The sequence below is a fragment of the Heterocephalus glaber genome, unplaced genomic scaffold (genome assembly GCF_053883595.1).
Source record: "Heterocephalus glaber isolate CG9 unplaced genomic scaffold, H.glaber_assembly_v1.0 deba00001569, whole genome shotgun sequence".
Taxonomy (NCBI): domain Eukaryota; kingdom Metazoa; phylum Chordata; class Mammalia; order Rodentia; family Bathyergidae; genus Heterocephalus; species Heterocephalus glaber.
In genome coordinates, this window is record NW_028258354.1 from 13,464,847 (window position 1) to 13,486,585 (window position 21,739).

At 38.0% G+C, this 21,739-nt stretch overlaps 1 protein-coding gene across 1 annotated transcript in view; it reads right to left on the bottom strand.

Moving 5' to 3' along the window:
- Positions 1–5,672: 5,672 nt before the first annotated feature.
- Il26 (interleukin 26) overlaps positions 5,673–21,739 on the bottom strand; it is a 35,630-nt gene continuing 19,563 nt past the window's right edge. The window contains 2 exon segments of the mRNA XM_004861391.3: positions 5,673–9,837; positions 9,924–9,989. Coding sequence (XP_004861448.1) covers positions 9,751–9,837; positions 9,924–9,989 — 153 coding nt within the window. The 3' untranslated portion in view covers positions 5,673–9,750.

Consider the following 21,739-nt stretch of genomic DNA (forward strand, 5'->3'; position numbering starts at 1 on the left):
AAGGTCAACCAAGAGATGGGGTCAGAGAGGAAAGCCAGGCAGTTCATGTATTATTACATGATAAACTCCAAAAGACCAGACTATTTAGTCTTTTTTGGCCAGATAATAAGATTTATTCTCAGTGCAAGGGACAGTGTCAAAAGATATAAAATAAGTAGGAATATGCTTTGATTGTCACTTTCTAAGTTCTTATTGGAAGCTGTGATGAAGCTGGGTTTGAGGGCAGAGGAAGGGTGGAGACATGAAGACCAGCTAGAGGTAGGGCTTTGGCAGTATCCACCCAAGAGATGGCCCAAAATATTCGATCAGTGTAGGAAAGAAGAGCTTAGGGTATATTTGAGAAGTAGACCTGAGAGGAGATGCTGATGGATTTGGTTTGGAAGGGAGAAGAAGAAATTAAAGACCCTTGCAATTAAGATGTGTGACTCTAGCAATTGAGTATGTGGAAGTTTCTTATAAAATTTGTATTACATGCTAGTCTTGATTCTAACCATGCCACATATATTATCTCACTTAATCTTCACAAACACAGTAGCATCATCCTTATTGTAAAGATGAGAGAAGAGAGGAATATAGGAATTAGGCTCATTTAACTATGTTACAACCTGTATTTGAACTTAGATTTAATTAGCTTCAGAGTCTGTGTGCCTGAACATGACAACAGTCTACTAAGTTACCAAATGCAAAAAGATGAACTGATTTTAGAAGGATAAACAAAATCTATGGTTTTAACATTATTTTTGAGATGCCTGACATGGAAATATCAAATACACAGTTAAACTTGAAATTCAAAGAATGGGTCAGTCTAAGGGGCTTTAGCACATGAATAGTATTTACAGTCATGGAACTAAATTGGATAAATCTAGAGCAATAGATATTAGGAGATGCCCAAGGCCTAGCCCTGAGTCCTCTAATTTGTATTATTTCAGTAGAAAATGAACCCATTTGTGAGATCAGGAGGCAGCATTCAAGTGAGGGAGAAGGAATCCCAGAAGAGGGAGGATTCCTAGAAACTGAGTCATGAGCATGTTGGTCTGATTCTCAGTTAGGATCTGTCTTCCCCACAGTAACAAACTAGCTGCAGTACTTCCGGTTTATATCCTTTCAAACTTCACATACTTAGAAAAGAGATATTTTACCAGGGGTCACTGGCAAATCCTGGGCTTCACTTCTGATTGGGCTTTCTTGGATCCCAGGTGAATTGAATTCCTGAATTCCGTACCATGCATTTTGACTAGGGGACCCTTCGGTAGTGTCCCATGCATAATGCAGAGATGAAAAGCTGAAGCTCCACCATCCTCTACGCCCTGTTCCTTAATGGAAATTATCACCAGAATTTTTAAAATTATCATGACTGAAAATTACTGGAGGGATCTGAATTCTGTGGAGAGAATGCTTTCCCACAAGTTCCAAAAAGACTGTCCAAAGATCTTTTGACTATGCAAAAGTTAGAGGCACTTGGGGCTGTCCATCTCCTTTTAATCTTCTCAACCTAAGCCACTCCAACCTAATCATAAAAGACTCAATCACAAATGATGTGGGTAAATGGAAAATAGAAAGTCACCAGAGCCTCGTTGTGAATCAGCTGCTTTGAAAACCGTTCTGTTAAAGGAAATGTGACCACAAGTTAGGAAGCCATTTCACCCACTCCCCGCAAGAATTTCTATCCTGTCATAGAAGGTGAGGTTAGGGAACAGCTGCAGCTGGGATTTTTAGCATCCTTAGCCACAGGGGTCTCTGGGTTTTTCCCTTATCTCTGAGCACACCATCCACTCGCTTATTTACTCAACAGAAGTTTGTTGAGTGTCTTTTCATGTAAGACCCTGTTCAGATACTAAAGATAAAAGAGCAAACAAGACAAATGAAAATCCCTACATCAAAATTAAATTCTAGTAGAGAAAACAGATTATACTAAATATTTAAAAAGTAAGTAATTTATATAGTATTTTAGAAGGTACTACATGTTATGAAGGAGGACTAAGATGAGAGGAATGTAGGAGGTTTTCAGCTCTAAAGACAATGAGTACCTGTACACCTTTTCTACCTTTATTTATGAAAAACGTATTTATGCCAACTACCTTTATTTACAAAGAACTTTTCTGCTTAGTGAAAACATAAAACCACATGACACAAGAAGGTATTTAGTGCACAGGAAGGGTAGGGCTCCAGAAGCCAACAGTGGACCAGCCTGGGCCCTCAAAAGAGGCCGGAAGTTCATGGATCCAAATTCAAAATGAAAAATTAGAGTAGGCATCACTCAACTCGAATCCACTGGGGTTATCTGATTTCTTGTTTTGGGGGGTTGGGGAGCAGAGGGAATTGAGAGCAGCTTTGAATAGGACCTGAATAGACAAGTGAGGAAGGGGTTCCTTAACCCTGGAGAATTCTGTCTCCACCTCTACCTCCCTCCCACTGCTGATGCAAATAACATTTATGACTGGGTTTCTTCCTCTCCCATGAGCATTCAGGGCTAGTATGGAGCGCTCTCAATCTAGGCTGAGGAAGCAGAAGAAGCCATCCTCACAGCAATCCCTGCTGAGAGATGTTGACCTTGTAAGACTGGAGGGGAAGCACAATGTGCTCACTCAGGGTGTGTTTCTCTCTAGTGAATTTTTGTAATGTTTAAATCAGTTAAAGTGTACCATTTGTATTTAGGTTCAAATAAGAACTCAAATATTATTAAATAAATGACCCATAGGACATTTTGGGGTATAGTTCAGAAAAAAAAGGAAATGTAAACAGAGTATATATCTGAAAAGAAGATCAGTTTAACCTGTTTTAAGTGGAACACAAGCTAAAACAATCATTTTCAACCATTAGACGAAGTTTTCCAAATATCAGTACCATCTAGCTCTAGCAAGAATGTGTAGGAAATCAGTAAAAAAAAAAATGTTGTGAAAAGAAATTTGACAATACTTAACCTATCTTCTAACTCCACAATCCAGCTTCTCAGAAGTAGTCGTATAAAAATAGAAAGGTAGATCAAGATACACATATAAAGATACTCATTTCATTCTACTGCATATGAACAATAAAACTGAGACAACAAACTGGAAGTCAAGTAAACTGTACTTTCATAAACACACAGACCTGCATTCCTACAAAGATGTCCCTGGTTTGTTAAGTGGAATAAAGTTCGTTGATGGGTAAATAGGGTGACACCATTTATGTTTCTTTAAAAAGGAAAAGAGACTCTATATACATATATAGTTTTAGGACAAACACTGGGAAACATTGGCCTCATAGAAAAGCAGAGGTGGAAAGTCAGGAAGATATGATTATGTTTAGTTTATGCTTTGATGTTATTTCAACTTTACAAGCACATGGTTTGGTTTGGTTTTGTAAGATATAAAACCCCTAATAATGTTTGGAAAAGAAAATCAAGGACATGACTGAAAAAGCATGGCCCCAAGAACTCAACAAAGATACATCAACCCTGTGGAGGTTGCAGGTCAGGTGTTAGCCCTTAAACAATATATAAGCAGAGTTTGCATTTCTTGGATCAACCATTACCTCAGAAGGGTTAAGAACAATCGGGGATACATCTAGAAAAGAATAAACACTAGCTATGAAAACACCCAAACCATGCTTTTGAAAACTGATAGGGAGGGCTGGAGTTATTTAACCTCAAGAGGAAGATGCAGTGGGAGGATATGATGAACCTGGGATGGGAACAAGGGGGAATCATGGCTACCTGTAAATATTAAATAGGTGGCTTCCTTACCTAATATCCATAATCCCCCCAAGACTCAGTTTTTATCTGGATTCATGACTACCCAGAATAAAGCCACTTTCCTTGTAGTTTTGTGTGACTATGTACCTCAGTTCTGGTTCTGAGCTCTCATATACACAGAGTGCATGTAACTTCCAGCTTGCCCTTTTTAAAGGATGGGACAAGGCCTCCTCTTCCTGACCAGGGTTACTAACCAATCCACCTGTCCTATGAGGTAGGTCACAGCCATTCCACACCCTAAGTTATGGAACTAGAGAAAAATGTATAAGTTTCAAGAGGACAGATTTCAGATCTGTATAAGTAATTTCCTAATAAACAGGATTATTTAGAGACACAGAGGGCTGTTCAAGAAACCTCTCCTAATAGTCTCTCCTAATAGTAAGTGGCCAAGCACATGCTGGGTAGGGGCAGTGTTACAAAGAGGAATCTGGTATAAGATGGACAATACTTAGTTCAAATTGTGAAATTCTTTACATCTAGGAAGTCCAAATCCCAAAACATTTTTTTTTGCCAAAATGAGATGCTGAAATCTCATTTACAGTGCATTTTTATGAGTCTTCATTTTCTATAAAATCAGTGGAAAACATAAAACCTTAGTGTCATCCTAGATTCCTTCCTCAGCACCTGTGATGTTTAATCATGGTGGCCAACTTGACCAGATTAAGAAATGCCTAGAAGATTAGTGAAGCACATTTCTGGGTGTGTCCCTGTGGGTCGTGGGGTGTGGCCTTGGGAACTACATCTGATTCCTGGACCTTTCCTTTCTGCTGCTTGTTCCAAGTTGTTCTGCTTCCCAGCCACCATGAAGTTAGAACCAGTTCCACCATGCCCCTCCACCATGATGTTTCTGCCTTGCAGTCAGCAGCTGACCATGGACTGAATTCTCTGAAGACATAATCAAAAATAAACCTTTCCTCCTCTAAGTTATATATGTTGAGTATTTGAGAAAAAAATCTGACTAATATAGCACTGGGCACCTCTAATCCAGTAGCCATCAAGTCCTGTCAAATTTATCTTCCTAATACTCCCAAACCTATTTCCCTTTTTGCAGGCCCTAGTACCTTTTTTAAATTTCATTGTTTCATTTTAAAAACTAATTCCTGGATCCCTGCTTGTGAAACAAACTCTATGTTAGGGACTGAAAAGATAGTGCTGAATAAAAGTCTGCACCTTCACGGAGAAGATAAGCAAGAACACAGAAAATTACAGTGCAATGTAAAAATGTTATTCTGAAAATATGCTATACAAGAGGCATCTAACCCAGCCTAGGAATGGCTGGTATAAGGGACCAAGGAAGGTTTGCTGAAAGAGGTGACATTGAACAAGTCTCAAAGTGTAAGTTATCTCAAACCTCATCTCTTCAGCAAAATGTGTGTGGACCTCTACTACCTTGCACTTTGTATATATTTCTTTGATTGCGTGCATTACACTGTCTGTTTGATTGTCTTCATATATGTCTCTCTACCCAGCAATTGATAGAAAGAAAGTAAGTTTTATTTATCATCACTAACCTCACTGTGACTGTGTGAGTAGCAGATTGTAAGCATTCAGTAAGTGTTTAGAGAACCAATTGGTTTCTACCGTAGTTAGTAACTCAACCATGGTGAAAGGAATCAATTCTTGTGGATTCTAATGATGTATACTCATTAACATCACATTTCTACAGTTGTAAAACGGTCTGATGCTCTTCCTGTTCTGCATGACCAGGCTTTCACTTTTTGTTCCTATCACTGTGTGCAACATTTGAACAATCCAAAAGCTTGATTAATCATAAAGCAGTACATCTTATAGCTCCCTTTCTAGGAGCTGCATCCACCAAGGCTATCTGAGCAGGGATGATGGGGAATGAAGAGAGCCATATGACCACGCCACCATCCTGTGTCAAGAGCCACAGTCATCAGACCCATGGAACGACTGACTGGGTGAGTACGCTTGTCTCCCTCCATCTCCGGAAAAAATGACAGGAGTGCTGAAACCAGTTTGAAATCTGACCATGGAGGCTTGACTTTTTCTAAACTGGTATCTGTAGGTAGGTAAAAATGGTCTGGTTCCAATTTCATATACTTCTAAGTTGGACCAGAATGAGACAGTGGAAATTCATAATAACGAAGTGTTTCCCAGTGTATCAGACACATTTTACCCAGAGGTTTGCAAGATGATTCCAAATGGTCTGCATGTGAAGGCATTTTAGTTAAGAATAATCTTAGAAACCTATTTTTTGAGTCAGATATTTATTTACTTTTCATTTAGAGGAAGTAAAATATGTCAATTTAAATTCATTGCTGTGCTAGTCATAGAATAGGTGCTCTTAAAAAATTAAATCTGGGAAACACTGCAATCCTCAAGGTTTGTGTCAACTAGTGAAATTATGGCAGCAGAGAATGCCAAGGTGGAAGAAACCTTGGAGACCATCTAATTCGATTTCCTATTTTATTCACTTAATCACTCAACAAATATTTACTGTGTATTCACTATGTGTAAGATCGTAGGCAGAACTGCAGTGAATCAGAGAGACAGGCCAGACAGAGAGACAGGCATTAAATACACACTCAGTAAAGGAATTATAATTGTGTAAGTTCTATGAAGACATACAGCATGTATAAATCCGTTAACAGTAGGGTGATGTTGGAATGAAATCTTAAAGGATCAGGAGAAATTAACCAGGCAAAGCAGGGCCTGGAGTTAGTGTTGGAAACAGGTGACAGGAAAAAAACAGAGTAGGGGAGACCTGAGAGTGTGGACTACACAAGGCTACAGGATGTCTACATGGGGCACCATGGCAACTAATTGCAATCAGGACCGTTTCACAAACAAAGACCCAGGAGGCAATGGGACTTGACCACAAATCCTAAGACCATTCACAGACCCAGGCCCCACCACTGTCTCCTGGTCCAGCACATTCCCCGCATGCTTGTGTATTGTCCTGTGTGGCTCTGTTCAGGTGCTAGGGATGTTATAGAGAATAAAGCAAACCCAAGCCCCATCCCACAGAGCCAGTATTCAGACGCTGAAGAAACAGGCAATAAACAAACAGACGCTGGCAGGAGACATAGTGGCTCAGAGAAAAGTAAAGCAGGGAGAGAGATTTGTCAGGGAGGGTGCAGTTTTGTGTGATGTGAAGAAGTCAGGGCTGGCCAGGTCTCCTGAACTCGCCAACGGATCTTTACCACACTCGGCACTGCTCACTGATACTCAGGCTACTTCTACTCTACCCTGCGCTGAGGATTTGCTTCATTGCCTAATATATCCTCACAGATGCAACATTTTAATGCGATAGATAGTCTCCTAGAAATGATCCAACAAGTAGGAATCTCCTTCTATAACCCCTAAATGGGTTTATACATTACATGCGCATTCAAGATAGTCAAGCCATTCCCCGAAAGGAATCATGTCTGGTTCTGATAAAGTCCAGAGTGGGACCAGTACATCAGAGGGCTTCATCCCTGAGGCCACAGTGACCTTTCCAAAACATAGTCCCCTCCCTGAACACAAAGACACCAGCTGTTCCCTTCTCAGCTGCCTCTTCAATAATGTACTCTCTACTCAAACACAACAAACTGTACTTGTTCCCTTGGAGTCTGAAAATAGCTTATTTGTAAAGAAGCACCAACCCATGGACATTGGTTCTTTATTCACTCATGACTTGTCAATTTCTGTACAGTGTTGCTGCTGACTAAGCCACCTTTCAACTGTTCTAAGCAACCAAAAACCTTTGGGAAACAAAAAAATCTAAAATCGTGTCATTGAAATGCATATAATAAATACTCCTCTGTTAATTGGAAAATGAAAGCTTCCCAGCCTCACTGATATCTAGAGACTCTCAGTAAATGGGGTAGCTTACACCTAACTCAGCCATGCAGGGAGCCTAGTTCTGAAAAGCATCAAGTGCCTTAAAGTAGAGCAAGCAGGGACTTTGAGGCCACCATCTCCTCTCTGGTCCACAACCAAGTCGGAGAAAAGATTCCTGGTCCCCTGGATCCCAGCTTTCGCAAATATCCTCAGGAAAAAAGGCTGCGCCACTACTGATAATCTAAGAGCCTGCCTAAATCCTAGGTCCGGGCATGAGATGAAGACAATCCTGCAGGCTCCAGCTCATCATCCCTTCTCCATACCTTCCATGCTGTGCACCTGCTAATAGTGAGGTCCCCAACAGAAGCAAGACATGGGACCATGATGGGTTGTTAAGGAAGGCAGAAAAGGGTAACTCTGGCATATAAGATCAATCAAGAGAGATGGATCCTCATGAATGTAAGGATCACATGGATCACAAGGATTGAAAAGAACTAGATGATGGGAAAGCAATGGGCAGTTGCCAAGGTCACCATCCATGAAAGCCTTGTTGAAGCCCTGCCCATTCATTCCACAGGACACCAAATCACATGGGTGTGGATGCACAGTGATGAGGACAGAACTGGCTAGTGATCGGGATGCACTCTCAGAAACTGCTCGTGTGCCCTGTGCCATGTCCCAACAGTGGTGAAGCAGAGTCCCTTCAATGAATTATTCAATTAACTAAAGGGATAACTGTGCAAATAAGGTTTTAGACATTAAGGAGTGGCCTCAGAGCTGCATTTTGGCTTTTATATGGCCTCTCTCAATGTTTCTAACTGTATAGCATGCAGAAGGAATGTCATCAAATTTCAGTGTAATTTCAAATTGGTTACTTGTAGTTTTTTTGGCTTGGGTATCTGTTAAAGGTATTCCTGGTAAATCATTCCAAGTAGTTAACTAGACTTATACATCCTATTTGATTTCATATGATTCTTTTTTTTTTCTCATACCAAGGATGGAACTTAGGACCTCAAGCTTGCCAGGCAGGGGCTGTACTGCTGAGCTATATCCCTGGACCTGGTGTCATACAGCTCTTACCAATGGCACCCAATAAAATTATAGTCTATTGTCATGGAAAGGACATCCAGCAGAAAAAACAGTGTTCAATTAAGTTCAAAATGTTAAAGCAAATTCACGCTGGGCATAACTTGTAGTCATCATATCCTTAAATAGACAATAGTCATTCATATAGGGTTTATTTAAGTCTCAGTAACATTGTATTGTATCTCAGAAATCTGTCATCTTTCTTCCACAAATAATATGAGGTGTGATCACAATATATGGTGAATCTTTACATTTTAAAAATTTATTACAGCAAATTAGTACATTACCATTAACTTGTCTCAAAATACTCCCCTTTGCTTCAAACACATTTGTCCCATCATTCTTGACACTTTCTGAAACAGTTCTGGAAGTCCTCATTTGTGAATGTCTTTATGAGTTGTGATCAAAAATATAGTGAATGCTATTCCCCAATGCCACTCAACCAAAAGGTTCGTAAAAACATTACATTAATCTTCCACCTTATTCACTGAACCTGGAATCATATGATTTCTCCCTCTTCCCCTAAGTGAAAAAAGAGCCAATGAAGGCCACCCACTGAAACCCTTCCCGAAAATTTAGAAACTATTCCTTTATTATTTCCAGTAAAACTCCCTTAACCTCCAAAAAAAATGACAATGAAAAATAAATATTTTTATTTGATTCAGGACATTGAGGCAGCCATAACAATGCAATTAAAGACACTCATGAAAGAGTATTCCAGAAGTTCTTCAGAAAATGGCAAGAATAATGGAATAAATGCAGTTCAAGCAAGGAAGATTATTTTGAGGGAGACTCATGGCAAAGTATCTTTTACTGTAAATTTAAATATTCACCATATTTTTCTTCACAGCTCATATATGAGTATACATCTTTAAATAATAGATTTATACAATGTACTTGCAAATAATGAAATTTGATCAAGGTGAAAACATTCTCTGAAGAAAATGTACAAATTTGTGACAATTTACTTATCTCCAAATTTTATTACGTTAAATCTCTCTCATCTATTCTGAAGCACCTAACCAACTATCAGTAATATATATAAAACTTTCAAAACTGAATATGCAGTTATAAATTGTTTTCTAGTGATTCTCATTGTATTTAAAAATTACTATCAAATCAGTTGTAGTTGGCTTCTTGATTTATGAAATATTTTCTAAGAGTTCTTTAATCCAGGACAGAAGAATATCCAATTCACTGATGGCTTTATAGATTCCTTTGTATCCAATCTGCAGATAAAATAGAAATATGAAAGCAGGAAATTTTCATATTTTGAAACACAAACTATTCAAAAACAAGGATTTGGAATACTTACCCTATAAAAGGCTCTTTACATACTGGTAATAGATTTCATCTCTCCTCCTGATGAAACACAGGAAATCTAAGAAACCAACAGTAAATACAGATAAAACTGTTGTGTCTGCAGAACTTATTTTCCCCTGTATGTATAAAGTGGTATGTTTATACATGCAAATGTTAAGATTAAATGATTATTATCCTTTAAAAAATTGTTGAAGTAGCAACAAAAATGTTCTTCCATCCATTCAACAAATATTTATTGAGCAGGTATTATGTACTAGCACTGGCAAGTATATAGTGCATGGTCCTGTCTTTTTTTTTAGAGGGGGGAGGGTACCAGGGGTTGAACTCAGGACCTTGCGTTTGCAAGGCAGGTGGTGGAACCACTGAGCTAAATCCTCAGCCCCTAGTCCTTTCTTACCAAGCTTATAGTTTTATTGGGGGAAGCAAATGATAAATAAGAAAACAAAAAAATTTTCCAGATTACAATTAAAGCTATGTTTGTGATGTACAAAGCTCTATGATAAAGATTTATGATAACAAAAATGGTTGGAGGTGAGTCACTGGAGCATGATCTGGAAGGGTATCTTCTTGTCCCCAGCTGCTCCCTTCTTTCTGCTTCATAGCTGCCATGAGGCTAGCAACTTTCCTCCACCATATCCTCTACCATGCCATTTCTGCCTTGGAGCCAGCCAACTATGGACTGAATCCACTGAAATCATGAACTAAATAAACTTCTCTCCTCCTTTAGTTGCAGGTTCCTGATATTTTCTCCCAGTGCCGGGTAAGTCAATAATACAGGAATTGAAATTAAGATCTAAAAGATGGAAAGGAGCCAGCCAAATGAGGAAGCAAGGAGAAAAGGATGGGAAAGGAAGCATAAAAGGGAGCAACTCAGGCAGAGATAAAGGTGTTGCAAGGGCCCTGCAACTGGTAAGAACTTAGTGTTTTCCAGAAAATGGAAGACAGAAAGCATGATGGAACAATTAAGCAAGAGAGATGTAAATTTACTTTTTGAAAAATTATACCAGCTATCATGCACAATGCACAGTACAATGCTCAGTGCAGACTACCAGGAGAGAGCACCAGGGAACTCATGTGTTTTTCCAGCAGCAGGCTGATACCTGGAGAAGTTGCCTCATAGCCTGGCCAAAGAAGCTGCCAGTCCCCTCTGTTCAGGTAAATTTTCAAACCCTATCTGAGCACAGGAATCACTTAAAAATCAAGTAGAAAAAAATTAATATCCTCTTTGATTCTGTCACATTTTTCTATATGGTAAGGAAAAAGGAAGAGAAGAGAAAACCACAGACCCCTAACTTATTTACTTACCTTTTATTCATAGAACCTTAGCACTGGAATAGATCAAAGATATTTTGTGGGCTGATTATTCTCAATTTGAGAAAAGGAAGCCAAGGCACAGGTAAGTTAGTTACTGATTTAAGGTCCCACAGAGGTCCCGTCCTAATGATAAGATGTCAAAAAGATAACACTTACTTACAACTCATAACATCGAAGTGGCTAAATGACAACATTTATTAAAATGAATAACACACAGCCAAGGTTAACAAAAGATTTCTTTAATGATATTAATGATAGTGGCAATATTCATAGGTTTGCCCAAATAGGGTCTCTACCTTCAAGTAAGATTCTGTATAGGAAAGAAGAGATTTCTATGAGAAAAGTTCTTCATGATTAGCCCAGGAGCACTGTGGGTTCAAGTTCTACAAATATGTAATCCTCAGAGGAAGGGGCTATATGTGGAATTCACAATCACAAGCTTAAGCCTTCCTGAGCTAAGAGCCCTGAATTAAGAATATGCTTGCATAGGAGGCTTCTGGGCCAACCTACTCCTAGCACAGAGGGGGCTTCCGGGTCAACTTGGTGCAGCTCCCAGTGCACAGTAGGAAGCTTTTGGGGCAGCCTACCACCACTTCCAGCACAAAGGAGGTGAGCCACGTGGGCGCCAGCAGCAGCCCCCCCACCCTGCCCCCAAAATGAGAAGACACATAAACAAGCCTCTAAAACAGACTTCCAGATCACTTAGAGCAACCTCAAAGGGAAATGAGATGGAAGAATCTGATACTCAACCACCTGGACTCCCTGAACTGGCAACAAAAGAGGATCTGAAAAAAATGAAATCAGAAATAATTTCTCAGATAACAGCAGAGATTATGCCCATAGTGCAAGACATGATTAATAAATCTAGAGAAGACACAGATAAAAAAAATAGAGGAGCTGAGGAACATGATGGGATCCCAACATAGGAAACAAATGGAATCCATAAAACAGATGCAAAGACATTTCCAGGAGATTAAAAACTCCATTGAAAGTCTACAGAGCAGAATGAGCCAATGTGAGGACAAAATTTCAAATATAGAAGATAAGATTGCAATTAGTGACCAGGAAAAGAAAAATTACTTTAAAATTGTAAGGAATCATGAGAAATCAATAAAGCAGCTGCTAGATGGTGCAAAGAAGAATAACATAAGACTGATCAGAGTCAATGAAGAAACAGGAGAGAGTGCAGATGAAATAAAAACAACTGTTCACAGAAGTGATAGCAAAAAACTTCCCAAGCAGGGGGAAAGAACTTGACATACAGATAAGGGAAGCATATAGGACTCTGACTAGCCTTGATCAAAAGAAAAATCTGCACATAGGCATATAATAGTTAGGATACCAGAAACCCAACAGAAGAATAAAGTTCTACAAGCAGTGAGAGAAAAGAAACAAATCACATACAAAGGAAAGCCCATCAGAATCACAACAGACTTCTCAGTGCAAACCCTCAAGGCAAGAAGAGCTTGGAGTGATGTATTTCAAGCCCTAAAGGAAAATAGCCTCCAACCCAGATTGATGTACCCTGCAAAACTATCTTTCAAAATTGACGGTGAAGTAAGATACTTTCACGACAAAGAGCATCATAGGAACTTCATGCATACCAAACCAGGACTCCAAAAAATTTTAGACAAAATCTTAGGAAAAAGACAATGAGGATCACAACCTCAGGAAGCCCAGCAGAATGAATACAACAGGCACGACAATAAATTAAATTCAAAGGGGAAGAATCCAACAACAACGAAGAGTCATGACAATGATAAGTCAATACATATCAGTTATAACCATCTATGTTAATGGTCTCAATTCACTAATCAAAAGAAATAGACTGGTAGAATGGGTCAAGAAGCAAGATGAACAATATGCTGCATACAAGAAACACATTAATTCAAAAAGAAACTCACAGACTGAAAGTTAAAGGGTGGAAAACAATACTCCATGGGAGAGGAACCCAAAAAAAGCAGGAGTAGCTATCCTCTTTGCAGACCAAGTGTATTTCAAACCAACACTGATTAAGAGAGACAAAGAAGGACACCACACCCTTGTAAAGGAAAAATCCAAGAGGAAGAGATGACAATCATAAATATCTATGCACCAAACACTAGTGCACCCAACTATATAAAACAAATACTAATGGACATGAAAAACCATATAAGCACTAAGACAATAGTAATGGGGGACCTCAATACCCCACTGTCACAAATAGAACAACTAGACAAAAAACAAGCAACAAAATACTAGAAATCAATCAAACTCTTGAGCAAATGAACTTAACGTGTTTACAGAGTGTTCCACCCCACAAAATCAGAATACACATTCTTTATGGCTGCACATGGGTTGCTTTCCAAAATAGACCACATACTCGTTCATAGAACATATTTAGGTAAGTGCAAAGGAACTGAAGTTATCCCCTGTATATTATCAGAATATAGTGCAATAAAATTTGAGATCAATAGCAAAAGAAACCACAAGAATTTCAGAAACACAAGGAAATTGAACAACACACTTCTGAATAACCAATGGACCACAGATGAAATTAAAGAAGAAATCAGATAATTCCTACAATTAAATAACAATGACAATACAACATATTGGAACCTATGGGACATAATGAAAGCAGTCTTACGAGGGAAATTCATAGCAGTGAAGATGCATATTAGGAAAACAGAACAAGCCCAATTAAACAACCTGATGCTGAACTTCAAGCTTCTAGAAAAAGAAGATCAGGACAAACCCAAAGTTCATATAAGAGAGGAAATTATACAGATCAGAGCAGAAATCAACACAATGGAGACTAAGAGAACAATCCAAAAAATAAATGAAGCCAAGTGTTGGTTCTTCAAAAGAATAAAACAACTGACAAACCCTTAGCCAACTTTATCAGAAAAAGGAAAGAAATGGCCTAAATCTATTCAACCAGGAATTAAAAGGATGAAATTACAACACACCCAGCAGAAATCCAGAGGATCATCAATACCTACTTCCAGAAACTATATGCCAATAAGATGGCAAACACAGAAGAAATGGACACATTCCTAGATACATATGAATTACCAAAGTTGAATGAAGAAGACCTAAAAATTCTAAAGAACCCAATATCAATCAATGAAATTGAAAATGTAATTAAAACCTTACCAACTAAGAAAAGCCCAGGTCCTGATCACTTCACTGCTGAATTCTGTAAGACATTTAGAGAGGAACTACTGCACTACTGTTTAAAACTCTTCAATGAAATTGAAAGGGAAGCAATACTCCCAAATTCATTCCTGGAAGCAAGCATCACCTTCATCCCCAAAGCAGAGAAAGACCCAACCAAAAAGGAGAACTATAGGCCAATCTCACTAATGAACATGGATGCAAAAATCCTTAATAAGATACTGGCAAATAGAATGCAGAAGATCATCAAGAAGATCATACACCCTGACCAAGTGGGATTTTTCTCAGTTATGCAGGAATGTTTCAACATAAGCCAATCAATAAATGTAATACACTATATCAATACAGCCAAGGACAAAAACCAAATGGTCATCTCAATAAATGCAGAAAAAGCATTTGACAAAATCCAATACACATTTATGATAAAAACCCTACAAAAAATTGGAATAGACAGTCTCTACCTCAATCTGATAAAAGCCATCAATGAAGAACCAACAGTCAATATCATACTAAATGGTCAAAAATTGAAATCGCTCACACTAAAAACAGGAACCAGACAAGGATGTCCACTATCACCACTCTTGTTCAATATAGTCTTGGAAACATTAGCCACAGCACTTAGACAAGAGAAAGTAACAAAAGGAATAAAGATAGGAAATGAAGAAGTCAAATTGTCATTATTTGCAGATGACATGATACTCTATATAGAAGATCCCAAGAACTCCATTAAAAGTCTTCTAGACTTAATAACCAAATTCAGTAAAGTAGCTGGATACAAGGTCAACACACAAAAATCAATAGCTTTCCTCTACATGAACAACAGACTCACTGATAGAGAAATAGGGCAAACAATTCCTTTCACAATAGCATCCAAAAAATTGAAATACCTGGGAATCAACCTAACAAGAGAAATCAAAGACCTCTTCTCTGAAAACTATAGCACTCTGAAGACAGCAATTGAAGAGGAGATCAGAAAATGGAAAGACATCCCTTGCTCCTGGGTAGTAAGTATCAACATAGTGAAAATAGCCATACTTCCAAAACTGCTCTATAGATTCAATGCAATCCCAATTGAAATTCTAGCAGCATACTTCATGGACCTTGAGAAAACAATCCAAAAATTCATTTGGAACCAGAAGAGACTCAGAATAACAAAAGCAATTCTAGGTAACAGAGACATGGCAAGGGGTATCACAATCCCCAACCTGCAACTATACTACAAAGCTACTGTGATAAAAACAGCATGGTACTGGAAAAGAAACTGACCTGAGGATCAGTGAAACAGATTAGAGGATGCAGAAACAACTCCAGACACACTCAGCTACCTCATCTTCGACAAAGGAGCCAAATGCCCTCACTGGAGGAAAGATAGCCTCTTTAATAAATGGTGCTGGAAAAATTGTGTTTCAACTTGCCAAAGACTAAAACTAGACCTATATCTCTCACCAAGCACTAAACTAAAATCAAAATGGATTAAAGATCTAAATATTAAAACAGAAACACTAAACTGGCTGGAAGAGAGGTTAGGTCGAACTCGAAGTCATTGGGGTAGGAAAAGACTTTATGAACAAAACCCCAGTTGCCTGTGAACCAGCACAAATGATCAACAAGTGGGATCTCTTTTCACTAAAAAGCTTCTGCACAGCAAGAGAAATCACCAGCAGTGTGAAGAGACAACCCACAATGCGGGAAAAAAATCTTCACCTGTTCTTCCTCAGACAAAGGTCTACTATCTCAAATCTATAAAGAACCTAAAAAAATCAGACCTCCCAAATTTAAAGACCCAATCCAAAAATGGGCATCTGAAATGAACAGACATTTCTCAGACAAAGAAGCAGAAATAGCAAATAAACATATGAAAAAAATGTTCAACATCACTGGTCATTCAAGAGATACAAATGAAAACAATGCTGAGATTCCACCTCACCCCAGAAATCAACCAATAACAAATGCTGGCGGGGCTGTGGGGAAAGAGGAACCCTGCTCCACTGCTGGTGGGAGTGTAGACTGGTGCAAGCACTGTGGAAATCAGTATGGAGATACCTCAAAGAAGTAGGACTGGAAGTCCCATTTGACCCAGCTATTCCCCTGCTGGCTATCTTTCCCAAAGAATTAAAAGAATCATACCACAGTGATATATGTGCACCTGTGTTCATAGCAGCAGTTTGTAACAGCTAAAACTTGGAAACAGCCCAAATGTCCATCAACTGGAGACTGGATAAATAAGATGTGTTTTTTTATATAAAATGGAGTGCTATTCAGCCATAAAAAATGAGAAATTAGAGACGTTTGTAGCTAAATGAATACACATTGAGGCCATACTCTTAAGTGAAATAAATAGTACACACATGTGTAAATATGGAATAGTTTCTCTAGTGTGAGAAACTGAAAGTGTAAATAAGGACTAAAAGGTATAATAGATAATGTGAAATAGGAAGAAAAGGCGCAAAGGGGATGGTGAAGTGGGAGGGGTAGGGGAAAGGAAAGAAGGGAATGGAATTAATATGAGAAAATGAAAAAATGGAAAGAAAGTTTTTGTAAATAGGGAGGTATGGAGGGGTTGAAGGGAGGGCAGGGGAAGGGGGAGAAAATAAGAACCAGGAGAGATTATGTAAAGGTGCAAATTTCCAATGATGAATGCCATTATATTGTATACCTAAAATATACCAATAAAATAAAAATTTTTTAAAAAGAATATGCTTGCACCAAACTATGCAGCACAGGACCCTCCTTTGGAATGGTGGGGTATTCTGATCTGCCGTGATGTGTATATGCACCCTGGGTAAAATGTTGTCTCTACACTACATGCACCTAAGCCTCCGTTTTTAACAATAATAGCATCATTCTTCACGTTCCTACTATCATGTGCTAAGATTTAAAGATTTAACATTGAAAAGGGAGGCCAAAGAAACCCACTGAATTCTGGACGCTACAGAAGGTAAATAACACTTTAACTTTGAGAAGTACCAGAAGACTTCCCACACCACTGTCATCACCCAAGGTAAAAAACTAGAGTTTGTTGACAGAAAAACTAACAGGCTAGTGTTGCCCTTAGAGTTACACCCTGGTTTACAGGATTCTTTCTGATGCTTTGAGCTCCATTTGCTGTAAAATGGTCCCTCTCAAAGATCTGACCCAGAAGGTTCTCGTTTTCTTAACTATTGTAAATACTGTCCAGAGATCTGGTAGCATAGCTAGATTTTACTGCCACAATTCAAATTGCTTTGCTCAGATGGAGGAATTTGTGCAAAGAATTATTTCCCTTTGTGTATAGTTGCAGTTGCTAAAATGAAACTAGATGAGAAAAGAGGGAGCAGTTTTATTGTAAGAATGGCTGGACAATTTGACTAGATCAACTGGAACAGACATGATTTAGAGTAGCACTAGAAAAACTAAAGACCAGCTCAAAGAAAAGTGTGAGATGGTCATGCAGTAAGAAACAGGCAGAGAGCAGCCTAATCGTTCACTACTTAGTCAACACATATTTAGTGCATTGTTTTTTTTGCAGAAGTGCCTCTGCCACACAGCCCTGAAATTAATTTATAAGTGTGCTACACAATGAAAATGGATCAGGACACACACAATGACTCACAGTCTGCCAAAAACAGAGTGGCGCACAATTATGGTACCATGTGACACATACAGTGATCAAAACAGAAATACAGCCTCTTTGGGAGACAGAGGAGAGCCAATTACCTGTGGAATTCAGAGGACATGTGGAAGGAGAAAACAAAAGGGTTGGGTCTTAGAAGATGCAGAGACGAGTGCGGAGAAGTGAAAAGGCAGCAAGGCCCCCCAAGGCTGAAGACAGCAAGGATGATTTAAACACATTTCAGACCTCAGCTGAAATCTCCAGATTAATTTATCAGCCCCAGCCTGCAGAATGAGGCAACACATCCTCCAGTCTGCTCCCCTGGGGCCCCTGTCGTAGCCTCAGACCAGACCAGCCAGGGTGAAAGCATTTTCAGAGACCTCTGTGAGAACAGAGATATTAATTGTTTTTGTTTGGTTTGGTTTGGTTTGGTACCAGAAATCGAACTCGGGTCCTTGTGCTTGCAAGGCAGGCATCGGAACAACTAAGCTAAATCCCCGGCCCTTAACTGTTGATTCTTGTTGAATTGAGACTCTGGAGTAATGTCCAGCAAATACAAGCAATAATTGTCAAGTGACTCAATTAGCAGGTAAAATGCACTCATCAGCCTCCTGCTTTGGCATCCACAGCCTCCTGACTTAATAAATGTGTGAAATGTGCCCTAGGCATTAGTGAGCATTAAAATTGTGCTTAAAACAACCTGATTAACACATAAAATAACCCTTAGCTTGTGGCCCTGATACCTTCATGTTTTGGGGTAGGGGTCTTATTATAATATACTATATCTTATTATAAGCATATAGCCATTGGGAGAATAAAAACAGTGTACATAACAGTTTCTATTTTAGGTACTTCTGCATACAACTTCAGATAAGTGCAACCACTATTTGTGTGTGTGTGTGTGTGTGTGTGTGTGTGTGTATTTGTTTGTGGAGAGTTTCTTAGTTGACCCTAATAGCTAAGATAATTCTTACTCTGGCCATGGTCTTGGTTTCCTGAAACTTTTTCTCCAAAATACAAATAATAAATAAAGAACTAAAGATTAAATCAGTGTAATTGTATTGTATGACTACAGACAGAATTTAAAGCAAATCTTATTTGCTGACTTTTTAGAAAGATTTTCAGGTAAAGACCTACAAGTATTATCCAAAGTGTATTTAAAATAACAAATAAAAAAGTGTGTTGGGATAGCCTATTTTGAAAATGGACTAAATAGATCAATATCAGTTTGGCAAAAAGACAGGCTCTCGTACACCAATACAAAACTATGGAGATCAGAAAGGCTTACAAGAAACTAAAAAAGAAAATAACAAAAGGAGCAGATTTCAAGGAAAGCGTGACTATATTTAAACCACGTTTTCATGAAAAGTGGAAAAAGTGACTAAGCTATTGACCAAGTGTCTCTCTGCAAAACTGAATTCACAATTAGGTGCTTAATTTTACCAAGCAAATGGCAAATATGTAGCAGTCAGGTAAATAAGTAACAGATGACTTTGTAAAACATTATCAAATTTTATATTCTACGTAACTGCAAAAATGCTCTGATCTAAATGAGCATAGATGGTAATCTCACTTAATTAGAATAATCTTACACCTTCACAAAGCATCTCTTCATGTTCCAACCATAGATACAAGAGTTAAAGTTTTTAAAAACCTGAACTATAAGCAATCTAGGGTAGGATAACTTTATCACAGATTTTTAAATTTTCAGTGTCAGTGTAATTAGCATTAATCAATATTAGTTCATGTAATTTAGCGTGTGAAAAATATTCCTCACACAGCAGTAGAACTGTGTCCATAATATTGAAAGAGATATTGTATATCATTAGCCAAGGAAAAAAATTGTCAGCAAAAAAATTCATAGCATATTGTGAAATATATTTATCAAGATTAAACCCATTATTCATAAATTATCTATTTTTAAACCAAAGTACTACTACAAATTATGCACATTATGCATTGTAACTAACATTAGACAATAAAAAATATTTAATTTCAGAGAATCACTCTTTCAGAAATTGTAGGAAAAAAATGGAAATGAAAGAAAATCAGTGTTCTGTGTATATAAAGTAGTAAGAAAAGATACAATTTTGCAGAACTATCACATGCTAGGCACTTTGACATTATTTTATTTAATTCTCCCAACAAACTCATGATGAGGTTACTGTTTTTGTTAAAGAGATAGGTTTTGGACTTTGTAGTAAAATGTGTGAATTTACAAGGATGAATAATTGGCAATGTTTTACAACCTGATAAGCTAATTGCAATTGATGATATAAACTATTCAGCAAACTGCCTACAGGAAATAAAGATACAAATATTCTATTTGACAAGACATCAGATTTTAATGTAATTGCACCCAATAAATATAGGAAAATGTGTCTTTTTAATTACCAATTACTCTTCAGGCTCTCAAGATGTCAAAGTAGATGATGAAATCTTGAAAACTAAAGGAAATTTTTTTTCAGTTTCAATTTTGATCACTAGCAATTAGGCAAATTATTTCATGAATACAATGAGGTAACTGCTAAATTGTCTTCAAGTCTGAGAGTATTTTAGTTCTGTAAGAATCTTTAAAATGTCCTCTTATATGCACAGGACAACTTTTTAAATACCATCGCTAGAAAAAATTATAAAAGCAAATGAAGATTACATTCAAGTTATGTTCTTTGAACAATTGTACCATCAAAATAATTATACTGAATTACTCAGATCAAATTAATTGAAAATATAATATTTTCTTAGGTGCTCCAAAATACTTGGAACATTACTGAAAATGATGAGATGACGTTCAAATTCAGTGGTACTGAGAACTCCAGATATACCAGTCTATTACGATAACTGTCATGATACTGTATCTTTTCTTTTTTATGTTTCTGGTACTGGGGATCCAACTCAGGTCCTTGCAATTGCAAGGCAGGTGGCGGAACCACTGAGCTAAATGCCCATCCCATGATGCTTTATCTTCAAGAGTGACTCAAGAACATACCAAGATTAAAGGACTTGCAAAGAAGCAATAAAGGTAGGTAGCTTTAAAAAAAATTGGAAAGGTTTTTAAAAAATGAAAAAAAAAATTAAGTCTATGAGTTAATAATAAAACAGACAAAATGACAACAAAGGGGCCAGGGATTTAGCTCAGTGGTTTTGCTGCCTGCTGCGCAAGCGCAAGGACTGGAGTTTGATCCCTGGTACCAAAAAATAAATAAATAAAAAAAATAACAACTCATTAGTCATCATAGAAGAATTTTTTTTTTTTTTTGCTATCGGGGATCGAACTCAGGACCTTGTGCTTTCGAGACAGGCGACAGCACCACTGAGCTAAATCCCCGGCCCCAGAAGAATATTTTTTTAAAAGACCAATCCCTTACGTGTGAAACCGGCAAATAAAGAAAAGCAAGTAAATATTTACCCTGCTTTTTTTTTTTTTTTCATTTTTTGAGACAGGGTCTCACTTTGTAGTGCAGGCTGGCCTTAAACTCACTGCATAGCCCAAGTTAGCCTCAAACTCATAGCAATTCTCCTGCCTCAGCCTCCCAAGTGTTGGGATTATAGGCATGTACCACCACTCCCAGCTACCCTGCCTTTCTTCTATGATAAATTCTTGAGTCAGACAAATAGTGAGGTATAGATACTATTTGTAGAATTACTTCAGGTTATGAATAAAGAAGATATAATAGAATTTAAAAATCATTGCTTGTTTTACTATGTCATATCAATTAATGGATCTGGACAATAATCATCACTGG